This window comes from Scleropages formosus, chromosome 24 (genome assembly GCF_900964775.1).
Source record: "Scleropages formosus chromosome 24, fSclFor1.1, whole genome shotgun sequence".
Lineage (NCBI taxonomy): Eukaryota > Metazoa > Chordata > Actinopteri > Osteoglossiformes > Osteoglossidae > Scleropages > Scleropages formosus.
Window position 1 is genome coordinate 18,341,691 of NC_041829.1, and position 13,117 is coordinate 18,354,807.

At 41.1% G+C, this 13,117-nt stretch overlaps 1 protein-coding gene across 5 annotated transcripts in view; it reads right to left on the reverse strand.

The window, feature by feature from the left end:
• The window catches only part of rnls (renalase, FAD-dependent amine oxidase), a 38,246-nt gene that overhangs the window by 23,629 nt on the left and 1,500 nt on the right, over window positions 1-13,117 (reverse strand). For 4 of the 5 annotated variants that reach the window (XM_018761118.1, XM_018761115.1, XM_018761117.1 and 1 more), the window contains 2 exons: window positions 10,467-10,612; window positions 9,688-9,849 (listed from right to left, as the gene is read on the reverse strand). In XM_018761118.1, coding sequence (XP_018616634.1) covers window positions 9,688-9,849; window positions 10,467-10,612 — 308 coding nt within the window. The remainder of the gene's footprint in view (window positions 1-9,687; window positions 9,850-10,466; window positions 10,613-13,117) is intronic. The other variant, XM_018761116.1, reaches the window with a different exon arrangement.

Consider the following 13,117-nt stretch of genomic DNA (forward strand, 5'->3'; position numbering starts at 1 on the left):
ATATCACATAGAATGAAATTTCAGCATACTGTATCCGATTCAATAAAATGGACCTCGTCAGGAGCTGGAATAGTTGGAACCTCATGAGTCAGGGAAACTTTTTAACTCCTTAATAATGTTTTAACAGACTTCTGATCTTTCCTTTCCAACAAAAGTGGAAATGTCTCTTTTATATGTTCACTGTGCGTGCTGATTTAGACGTAAACTCCTATTGAATTCTAATTAAAAAAAATGGCCTTATTCGGGTCCTCTACGTTATTTGAAGACTCTGGTCTGACCACCTGTTACCAATTAGTTCCTCATATGTAGGAATACAGCTAGTGCCATGTACTGTATCTAGAGGGTTTCTAAGAAAAGTATAATGCAGGACTTAAAATTTCTCAAATGGTATACTGCATATGACCACAGTAAAATGCAAAGGGGAGACCACTTGTGGTGGCAAGAAGTGCCCTTGACCAGAAAGTGTTGAAGCCATGTGGGACTGCAATGCCAAACTAAATGAAGGCTGACATCTACACTCCCACATCATTTCTGACCTCTACATCATTCCCTGACATACCATTATGTCTGTGCATCCCGTTCTATGGGTTTTGTGGCTCTTGCAAAACCATCACTTTTCCTTCACATGCGAATTTTCATGGCTGGCTTTACAGTACATATCAATGAAAACAGAAAGTTGGCCAGAAGCTAAGAAAGGATGGGGGGGAAAAAAAAAAAAAAAAGTTTAGCAATATGATGAACAATATACAAGCCTTCAAGGAGCTTTTCTTACCAAGAATGAAAAAAGGAAAAAAAAAAAGGAGAGAAAGTCTAGAGAAAGGCACCCGAGCGTGCCTTGCCTTTCCTGGCACCATGGTCGGTATCAGTGCTGTAAGAAAACACACCTCCACTCTGAACTTCTGCCCCAGGAACCAAGGCAAACCTGGGCCAAAATGTTCAGTAATATTTTATAGGTGTGTGGAGGGGAGGGGAAGCCTGGAGATAGCCGTTATTTACTGCAGGCGTGTCACAGCTTTCCTGCTCTCAGAGTTCATTCATCTTCAGGAAACGATTCAATCTCACATATATTTGTAATGTGATCGAATGATTTTTCTCAATGCCAAGGGCGATGTCTTTTATGAAAAGGGTCTGCCACATGAATAAATGTAAATATCTTCACAGGTTCAGGAGCTTAAATACTGCATACAGAACATACACACAGAGACACCCAAAAAAAGCAAAAAGAAAAAGAAATTGAAGCAAATTGTGACATTGCATAAGCAGAAAGGCATTCATTATCAATTACCTCTTGCCCGCTGCACTGTTGTGGTCCAGCACCAGCCCAGCGCGGCACAATCCCAAACACATTCACTCAATCATATACACATTACAGGCAACTTAGCATCAGCAGCTTAGCTGAAACAGGCTTTTTGGACTGCGGCAGGAAACCAGAGCACCCAGAAGCAACCAAGCTGGATTCAGCTACTCTCAAATCCAAAGCCCAGGTACTGTGAGGCTCCAGTGCTACCCTTTGCACCACCATGTCACCCAGAGGAACCCATAATAGATTTTTTAAAAATGCTCATTAATTTCTTTTTTGTATTCGTCTGTGTTTATCATCATTGTTTAGCTGTAATGAATTCTGCCTGATTACTGACAGAACTGACATAGTAGGATTTTCAGCAACTCAATATCCCAGTTGCTCAAGTAAAACCACAACCTTTTCAAAGGCGAAACAGAAAATGAGGCGAACCAAGGTGAAAGTGACCACACCAAAGGACTACAGTGGAACCCCTGTCGAGAAACAACCCACTTGAACTTTCCACCTGGAGACAGTTAATGTGTCCCTTTACCTTCTGTGGCTTCCCGAAGTTGTCTAAACTGAGAAAAATGAATCCATTGCAGGTTAACCACAACTCAATAAAAGTGAGTCATTACTGCTTAGGGGTGCCTTAAAGCAAGATATAGTGCAGTACTTCAGTTTCTTGGACAATTAGTTTCAAATGAGTCTTTGGCTAATAAATGAATACTGTCTAGTATATTATTTGTACAAACAGATGTAAAGATGTTAAAAAAGATCCCTTAATGGCAAAAAATGTGAAAATGCTTCAGAATAATACAAAGCAACACGATATGAATTTTTTATTTTTTTTTGAAAAATCTAACAAATATCACATTATTTGGGAAAACCAGCTTCCTTTGAAGTCTAATATTGTTTTGTACCTCACTGGAATAAACATTCAGGACTTGGCCTGGACTCTTACGAGACAAAAACATTGGAGAGAGAAAGCGATGCTTTTTTTACCTGGACAAAAGGTGAATAAATGCTCCATACAGCATTCTGTTGTAGAAGATGATTCATGCGTTTCTGTCAAATTATTATCTAGCTACAAAATTTAGGAGTCTTGGCAAACAATGGGTTCTCCCATGTAGACGGCCACTGGGACACAGGTTATAGACTCCACATGGAGTTACGAATACTCTCCTCCACAAATTGTTGGCTTTGAAAAGGGCAGTTGAGCCCTTCCTTTCAAATTCTTTATGTACGTTTTAAAAACTATATAATACCCATCTACAAATGAGTAGTTCCGTAATAAGAATATTAATGGTCTCTACCATGATGTCACCATGATCAACCGATGACATATTTTTCTCTCCTGTGGCCAAATGCATCCATATATGCAATCATTAGTTTGTCTGGTAAAGCCTGCTGCTTGGGGTGTTGATGTGGGAGTGAGATCTCTGGAGTCCTGGAGGAACAGCAGCAGACACATGGCCATGCGAGGTGATGATGTGCTATGGAGATCTGTCCTTCGTGTCACTCAGACACAGGAAGGTTTATTGGAGTGGGCGTGGCCACTGCCATTTCCCAGAACTGTGACGTCAATGGCGATGAAAACGCCCCCCTCCCGAGTGTTCATTAGAAAACATTTAAAAAAAATAAAAAAATAAAAAACCTCACAGCTCAGATCCACTTGCTGTTGGGAACAATCAAATGTAGTAAAAGTGGATTAATGTGTTTCATAGTTGTGAAAGAAAGGCTGAGATGAAAACTCCTTCTTCGCAAGGTAACGTTAAATGTTTTGCAGCATTTAAGGTAACTAAAGGAATGATCAGGTCTACATCTACATCAATACCTTCCAGTTCTAATTTTTCCCCTTAATTAATTCACATGAAACAAAGTTGGATCTTCTATGAGTTGCTGCGCTACAAAGAGCCAGACATTTAAAATGCTTCGGGGGAAAAACAAGGCAGATCTCAAAGGGCATTCTTTCAAGGAAGTTCTGAAGATTTGGCCAAAAATCTGTTTCTTTAAAAAAGCCATTCAGAGAACTGATAACTCCACACTGACTCCATTTGGCAAGACCAGACAAAAAGAGATCAAAAAATAAGTTGCATAACATTCATGAAATCTGTGATGAGGTGAAATGAAGAAAATTTACAGGACAAATTATGCTTCATGAGTTGGTGCTACACTGTTCTTTTACTGCACGTGGGACTGTGGACATGAGCATTGTGCGCTAGACAACGCACACACACACACACACACACACACACACACACACACACACACACACACACTTTCGGAACCGCCTGTCCCATACGGGGTCGCGGGGAACCGGAGCCTACCCGGCAACACAGGGCGGAAGGCCAGAGGGGGAAGGGACACACCCAGGACGGGACGCCAGTCCATCACAAGGCACCCCAAGCGGGACTCGAACCCTAGACCCACCGGAGAGCAGGACACGGTCCAACCCACTGCGCTACCACGCCCCCCGTGTATATATACTCCAAACTGTAAATAATATTTAATGGAAGAATGGAGAACAACCTAGTTTAAAGAAGATACCGCTAAGAACATAACCACTAAATAATTAAAACTATAATCAATAACATCCTTCTAATGTTACTATAGTGCAGTGGTTAGACCTACAGACTTTAGATCCTAAGGTTGCAGGTTTGATCCTCACCTCTGGCTGTAGTATCCTTGAGCAAGGTGCTTATCCTAAATTGCTCCAGTAAAACTACCCAATTGTAAAAATGGGTAAATAATTGTATGCTTGTAATAACTGCAACCTTAACCCTGTAAATCAAGTTGCTGGGGGGGGGGGGGGACATGAGTCTGAGCTGTTCAACCAGAATACTTCATTTCGAACCATAAAAACAAAACGCCCATATGTTCAAATGTATTTGTATGCTTCTTTGGGTTTATTAAGCTAAGTTTGTGTATGCCATGGATTCAGTCTGCTGCAAACTAAACTTAGTCAACTGCCATTTTGCATTTCAGCCATAACTTCACATAATTTGTCTCAAGATTAAACGTTACACCTGAATAAATCCCGCACAGATTGTGTAAACACAGCTTCAAAAGATCCTGCTCTCAAAAAAGGCTGGGTTCCTACACTTCTGCTTTTTTTGACTACAGAGGGATACGCATGTATAATCGTTGCGATTGATGCGGGAACAAACGCACAGACACGGTCTGCTGTGCTCTTTCCTGAGTTTTGAAGAACTCTGATAAAAAGCGGAAGTGTGAAGCATGCAGTTTTTTTTTTTTTTCTTTTTGCAGCTTAATTTTGTTTAAATTATTTCCAGATTGCATCCTCTTGCATGTGCGACCTGGTTCGACTGACACCTGGCTGCTGCCACCCACTGGCTAGACCCCAACACAGCAGGCCACACTCATCACTTCCTCCTCCTCCTCGAGCTGGTCGCTTCACGGTCACGGGTTCAATAAATCTGCAATCACATCGCTCACCATTCTCTTTTCATATCCATGCTGTACAGTTGAGTCCTTACAGCTCAGCTGCCACACAATTTATTTTACGCCACATCTGTCCCAAAGACAGACTCAAGAGTGTATCCACAAGGTCACAGATAAAACAAATGACACACCATCTCATATAAAACATACTTGCAAAAGACATTATATATCAAAACAAAAGAAATAACTAAGATAATAAGGTCAAAAAATGGGGAAAAAAAAAAACACTTCAATATAAAAAGTACAGCCATCACCAATGTTCTTTATGATGAAGTGGCCATTCAGCAAAGGAGAACAGAAAAAACAAGAACTCCAGACTGACATCAATCCAGAAAAAATACATCTCATTCCTTGATGCACCTACTAATGTGCCATTTTAGCAGTAGAGGAAAAATATATCAGGTCATCCAAATAAATCAAAAATACCAGTGGACTAGCTACAATAGCCCAAACGCAATATAGCTAAACCCTTGGTGTTTGGCCGATCTGGTGTCAGAGTTACACAGCACACTATATGTGAGTATGAGAGAAATAATTTTGAGCAATAAATTGTCTGAGTTTCTCATTATAGATACAAAGTCTTTCGTACTGGATAAATTGCACATAACACAGTCCTTTTCAATTACACTCACTAGTAACATCTACAGCTGATTCTAATAAACTTTGTGAAAATTGGCCAAAATTGAACTGTTATAAAATCCATGCCAACATAAATCGGCTCACGCATCCAGGGCCTCTGGGACAACACACAAAACCACCCAGTGATAGCAGAACAAATCAATATGTTCTGGCTATAAAAGGACACCCCCCCCCCAGGACCCAGGTAGTATCCCCAGGAGAGAGTACTGAAGAACAGTAAGGAAGGCCACATCAAGATCCTGACATACGGCTGCGGGAGCACAGCAGGGCGCCGGGGCGAGGATCTCCAAAAGTAAATAACATTGCGTGTCTGTCGTTGCACAGAAGGGACTTTGAAACACACTCCACCCCACTGTCAGTGCATAACACAGCCTAAACATTTTAACCCATTTCCCCTTACCCCTAACTTGCTTGTGTTCACATAACTCTTGACATTTACGCTCTCATAGCTGCTACTAAACAGTTAAATTACAGGGCCAAACAACAAATACACAAATACATATAAAACCCATATGGAAGGCACATTGGGGGGGGGCACCCTATATTTATCCATGGCAGGGGAAAGAAAAAAAGAAATTTAAATGTTTAATTATTAAAATGATTAAAGATTAAGGAGCACTTTTTTTTATAATGCTCAGTATAACTTGTTCTTTTTAAAAATTGTCTGCGCTGCTTTATGTGTTTACTCTCTGCAAATGGCAAATCGTGTGCCTTTGCTTGCTGCGGGACTTTGCCATTAGCAATCGTAATTAAAAATACTGTTAACAGACAATGTTTGGTAAAAGGAACAACAAAAGAAATGGAGGAAGTAACAAAAATTCTCTCAAATCCGCATAACTAATTACTCCAGTCTGTCTTAGCGGTATGACGTGTTGGTATGGATGTAATTTCTCTGTGAAACTAGGCCGAGAAGGGGAACTACGGCTTTTTCTGAAATGGCTCCTACAGTGAACGTTGGTCCAGGAAGCCGTATGTGCATCCTGGTTTTTATTCAAAATAACTTTTTTATTAATCAGCTTTGATGCAGCATTTTTTCACTGAACAAAATTCAAATTAAATTAAAATTTGTCTATTACTTAAGGACTGACTTATCTTAGCTGTAAAACACTTAAAAAAGGAAAGAATAAATAATAAATACTGCATATATTGGTTTAAAAAAGTAAATATCTAGAATATAAGTATGTATTTCTTTTGGTCTTCCAAAAATAATTCAGACAATGTGTGTGTGTATGTATTTCAATGAGTCATTAAAATGAGTATGTTCACTATGGCTCTAGTCAAATTGCATTCCTGCTTAACACTAATTTAACAAAATAAGATATAGGATAGAAGACACATTTGGGGTAGATTGCTGACTCTAAATTTGACTTCAGTGTGTGACCTTGTGTGTGTGTCTGCCTGCCATTCCATCCAGGGTGTATCCTGCCTTACAATCTGTGCTTCCAGGATAGGCTCTGAGCCACCATGACCCTGTGCTGGACAGGTGGCTATAATAATCGCTTGGATGGATGAACTATATTGACAATTTCATTAGTATCGTTGCAAGATTTTTTAAAATATCTTTGCCATTTATTATGTACATTTATCTAACACTTTTCTCTAATGCAACTTACAATGTGAAGCTACTAACAATTATTTACCCATTTATATAGCTGGGTAATTTTTACTGGAGCAATTTCAGGGCAAGTACCTTGTTCAAGGGTACCAGAACAGGAGGTGAGATTTGAGCTTGCGACCTCCGGGTTCAAAGGCAGCAGCTCTCACCAGTACACCACCGACTGTCCCCTGGCATGTAGTCCTCCTACCCTGGCTCCATGCAATGTGATTGAAAATGATCCCCAGGCTTGTGTGCAATTGAACGTAAATCGAATCATGTTATTTAATCATTGAGCAGCTCAATCAGCACAGCTTAATTAGAGTTTAGCTGGAACAGAAGCGTTGTTCACAAGGGGTGACAGAGCTGGGACTAAGCATAGCTAGTTTGTCCTATCCTCCCTTTTTTCTGACTCATTCCCTCCCTATTCTGAGTTGAGTGATCATGAATGCCACAGTGACAGAACACACCGCTGGACTCCACAAGTACTCCTAACACGTTGCCATTACCCCGTTTCTAAAACCACGAGTGTCACCGAAGGCAACACATTCGTACCGCAAGCATTACGATTGCTTTCCACCCCCAGCTTTATTTTTCAAGCAACTCATTTTTTGGTTGCGCTATTTATTTTGAACACAGTAACTTGTTTCACACTCTGTATTATTCACAATTTCCAAGAAAAGCCATGCACCCTGGGGGTCTGATTTCCATACTTGTCCGTTAGGAGTCGTGTATTACCATTTCAAAAACCTGGTTTCAGTTTAGGACTGCATTCAGAGAATACCAATACTGGTGTCAATGCAGGTTATTTGTACAGTCTGCCCCAGGAGTCCAATTTAGGCCAAAGTACAGAAGTTGAGCGTGGGGCCAGCCTGGGACACATTTGCTGTCTACCAGACAATCTTAATCCTTCAAATTTCAGAGCCAAAACCCCTTATTTTATGCTCAAAGCAGAACAGAGAACATGTTAACATAGACAAATTAACTAGGAGCTGGGAGTTACTGCAATTCCAAGTTCTTATCCTAGTAAGAACTTCGATTTTCACATTAACTAAACTCTGTTCCAGAGATGCAGGAAAAAGCAGAGTGGCTTTCAGCCATCACTAGGACATCATACAATATCAAACTGAACATATTTCTGGAAAAAAAATGACTAAGAAAACAGAGCAATTACAGGACAGTGCGGATTTAATAGCCCTCGCAAAAATAGGATTCTGCACTTGCACAGAAAACCCTGTTGCACAGTAAAACTTCAAAGGCTGTTCACAAAACACACGCAACAGAGTTTGCATGCATTCACAGCAGAGACTTGGGCACACCAAGGATCAGTCTGTATGCAAAGGTACTGCGGGTGTTTTGACGCAAGGAGACAAAACAGCGGAGGGGAACAATGCGATCTAACATATGGGAGAGACCTGACGAGACTCATTGAAGCAACTGGCATCTGTTGGAAGGAATCCTGCATTGTGTGGTCGTCTTCAAGAGGTCTGAAATACCAGAAGGGTACCAATAGGGGTTGCTCTCACCATCAGGGCTTTGTACCAAATGTAGGCAAGAGACTGCTCGGTGTGTGAAGACTACAAGTTTCCTCCACCTTCACACGGTGTTCCTCCAAACTACTGTGACCACTGAGGATGCATGGCATTTGGAGATGTTTGTGTCCAAAGCAAGCAGCGCGAGTTAGCGAAAACAGGTGGCATCATAGTTACATTTATTCATTCATTATTATTTACACTGGTTAGTGTCATCAACTGAGTCCCTGTACCCCATGTATAACCTTGACCAAGGTACTTATCCTAAATGGCTCCAGTAAAACTAATAAATCACGTGTGAACTGCCATCAACTTTTTTACTGATAAAACTTAAACCACTGTACACTTTCAAAATCATATTATAAATCTTACAAGTTCAAGTTGTTTTTATTTTCATTCTTCGACACAGTCGAGTCACATTATTATGACCACCAGCTAATATCCAGAGTAACCGCCGCGTGCAGCACGGACAGCAGCTAGATGGGCTGGGAGTGACTCAATAAGGTGCTGGTAGGTTGTCACAGGTATCTGGAGCCATGATGACTGCAGTGCATCCCACAGCTGCTGGAGGGTGCGTGGCGGAGGATCCATAGAGCAAACACGACAATCGAGGTGGTCCCACAGATGCTCAATTGGGTTCAAGTCCGGGGAATTAGGGGGCCAGGGAAGTACTTGGAAGTCTTGGTCGTGCTCTTCCAACCACTGTCGGACATTTCAGAAATACTGCCACCCTTGGCCCGACAGCCGATAATCATCCCTTTTTGCAACTCTGATAAATCGCCCCTTTTACCCATGACAGCAACGAGTGATATGTGGGCAGACGGCCTATCACACAACTTATATACCCACCAAGCCAGCTCACGACACGTGACGTACTTCATGGGCTACGCGCTGCCGACGTCAAATGCAGGAGGTGGTCATAATAATGTGGCACGACTGTGTATATAGCTTGTATAGAGCGGAATGAAATGTTGTTTCTCCGGAGACCATGGTGCAACACAGAACAATACTGCAGGCATCTTGCGGGAAAAAACTTGGAAAGTAGGTATTCAAAAAGTATATCTTTTGTGCAAAGAACTTTGTCGGGGTTGTGGCAGCTTGAAAATTCACCGCTCCATCATGTGACCCCTGAGCTCACAAGGCCTAAATGAGGAATGGGGATGCCTGGGGGTACTTACAAGACGGCACGTCACCCTGCAGCTGCAGGAGCTGCGGGGTTGGCATGGTGAGGACCACCGCATCAAAGTGCTCCGCCTCCCCGCCTTTTCGTTGTACCTCCCAGCTTGCCCCCTTCTGGTAGATGTGGGTGATGTGGTGATCGAAGCACACCTCAGCTCCTGCTTGGAGAAGAGAGAGCGGCAGCGAGGCAGCGAATGAGTGACAGACAGTGAGAATGAACAGAGAGAGAGAGAGAGAGAGAGAGAGAGAGAGAGAGAGAGAGAGAGAGAGAGAGAGAGAAGGCCAACACACACATTAGGACATTCGAAGGCAACTCACTCAGCATTAAAACACATAATGAGGCTTCTGTCCCCATGTCTCCTTATCTAATTGACTTTTAAAGTAGCTAACGACATCACAGATATCATTTATTAATTTCCATTATTTTAATCATCAGTCTACAGTTGCCACTGCAAACTAACCTGAACTGAATCAACATTCCAAAACATTCCTCTCTCTTTGAAATTATTCGTGAAATACTATATAAATAAGTGTGCTGAATAAATCAGCGAGGAGGGCAGTGTGTCGTTTGCTTTTATTTCAGCATCTTCGCAGTACTGCCTGGATCCATAAAACAGACTTTCACACAACATTTCTTATAACCCGTCACGTGATTCTTGTGATTTTCTGGCTACATCACAGCTGGACTAAAGGGTTAAACTGCTGAGAGGCTCCAGCAGATTCTTGCGATTTCATGTCCCATGGAAAGGAATGTAGCAGAAGGAGCTGCAGAAGGTACCCGACTCTCTCAGGTAATGCTTCACGATGGAGGAGCTTCCCCTCGGGGTGACGAAGTTGCGAAGTCCTTCCTCTTTCATTAGCATCCCTTCCACAGGCGCCACCAGAGGCTTCAAAATGCCGTGTGCCAGAAGCTCATCATAGAAGCTGGAAATCAAAAAGAATTCTGATCAAACCTCCTCCCCCACCGTACACCCCATCCCTTTGAAAAGCACTCAGTGCTCCTGAAAGGCAACAGATCAGGAGTGGGCCCCGGGTGGCCCCTGCACAGTCTTCACAGTCCCCACGCTGCCTGCCCCTTCCTTCCTGTACATCTCCTCCTACCAGCTGTGAGGAAGGGGCTTCTCAAAGAGAAATGGCTGCAGGGGACTCGTAAAAAAAGATGAATTAAACTATCAAATGAGCACAGCAAACTTTAAACAGCCTAACCTGATTTAGGTTTGATCCATTTCCTAGCGCGGACCTTGGTTTGAAAACACGCAAGCTGCTCTACATGAAAAGATCAGAAGGAATAACAATAAGAAAGTGATTATGTTCGAAACGTACTTTACGCTAAGTACGAAAACAAATATTTAATATTCCCCATGTCTCAACTGGAGAGAAAACATCGAGACATGTTGCTTTGATACTTTATGCTTAAGAGTCCCTGTGTGGTAAACGTAAAAAAATAAAGCTCTTATGAGATACTGCAGTAACTTGGGTAATATATTCTAACCATCACTGTCTTCATTAAAACATGACTGCTATTAAAATAAGTTGATGCACTGCTGACAGACACCACACAGCATCTACCTGCATCATAATACTTCGCAAATGAAATGGACCATGTTACATTCAGCACCATTTGGCAGCACTGTAAACTTCAGAAGATATGTCAAAGGAAGATAAAGAGAACTTCAAAAATACTAATATGTGCAATTTTACATGTATGAGCATTTTGTAAAACAGAAGGTTTTAAAAAAAAAAAAAAAAAGATTATTCGAGGTTGGTAATGTCCTATGAAACCCAGCCGTGTAGCTGGCAACAGCAACACGCCGGTCCCAAGCCCGGATAAATGGGGAGGGGTGGAGAAAGCAATGGCAAACTACTCCACTATCTTTGCCAAAATACTTTATGGGTCACAACCAAAATGATGATCCATAAAGTGAACAAAAGTCAGCCTTGACTGAATGGTTAAATCATCATCAATGTCCTATAAAGGTGTACTCCTGAGTCCACACTGTGAGTAGAAAAGTTTCCACTAAACACTGTCCATCTGGTATTGGGTTCTGAATTACATGCAACCAACTGTATTTCATATCTGTTTATGTCTATATGCATGAGCTCTTCCCTTTTTGTTACAGGACTGCATACACATTTTGGAGCATTTTTAAGTAGAACAGAACCAGACATGAGAGAGGAGTTGAGGAACATGTGGTGACATTCACAACATGCAACATATAAAAAAAGACAATGAAAAAAGAACACTGGTTTACCTTTGGGATTCCTGCTTAATGCACACCATGTTGATCGAGTTAAAATACAAATAGACTACAGACACAACTCTTGCCACAGCCCTTGAAATTTCTTTCATTACTCCGTAAAATGACAAACTCAGCCTTAAAAAGTCGAATGCATATTTTTTCAATGAAGGAAAAAAAAACGTTATTTCCAAAACAGATCCAGATGAGTCCAATTATTCACAAAACTGAGCAGACATGGCAGTGAAATGAAATCAAAAACTGATGAAAGCTTAAGGCAAGGGTGTCAAACTCAATTCCTGAAAGCCCTTTATGTGCAAGTTTCTGCTCTAACCTCATCTTCAAACTATTTAATTAACTCCACTGTTGTGCTATTTTTTGCACTTTTCTATCACAAAGAACATCTGAACATAAATGCAAAAAAAAATCTATTCAGTATAACAGCTTGGGGGAAACTGAGTTCTAGCTGTAGCTATAAATAGTACACATATCAGATAATTTGATCATTAAACCAGGGTAAGACTTTTTGGGAAAAGTCAGTATACACATCCCTTCAAGAATAGCCCTGCTACCTTTCATAGAACTTAAAAACAGGCTAATAACTACTAGACTGAGTTTGAATGCACTTTATTCAAGTAAAGAATTAATTGACTGAAATGTACAAATGTGCCAAATGTCTTAAATTAGCATTTCAAATGAGCATCTCCTTTATCACTGCACATATGGTAACAACCAACTCCATAACACCCTTTGTTCTAACTTTGTGACACTGAGAACCATATATTAATCAATATGTAGAAGAACCCAGAACTTTAATTTCTTTTACTGTTTATTTATGATTGAACCAGACTGATCCAGCTCTGCTTCTTAAACACCAGTGTGTATAATGTGTTTTTTTTCCCCATTGGATCAGCTCTTAATTGCTTTGTTGAAATAATTATTTGGACAGAATATCACCACATGTGGTGTTTTAGCTGTAAATCAGGTGCTAATAAGATTGTTTCCTACACCATCTGCTATGATTGCTTATGTATTTGCAATTTGAATCTCATTTCTATAGCATTTTAGTAACACGTACCAGCGAAATGATACTGAACAACCGGCACTTGACCAATAACGTCTGTGCCTAAAGCCGTTCGTCTGCTGTTGAATGCACTTTTGTTGACCCCGAGTTTACCGTGCATCCTTCTGA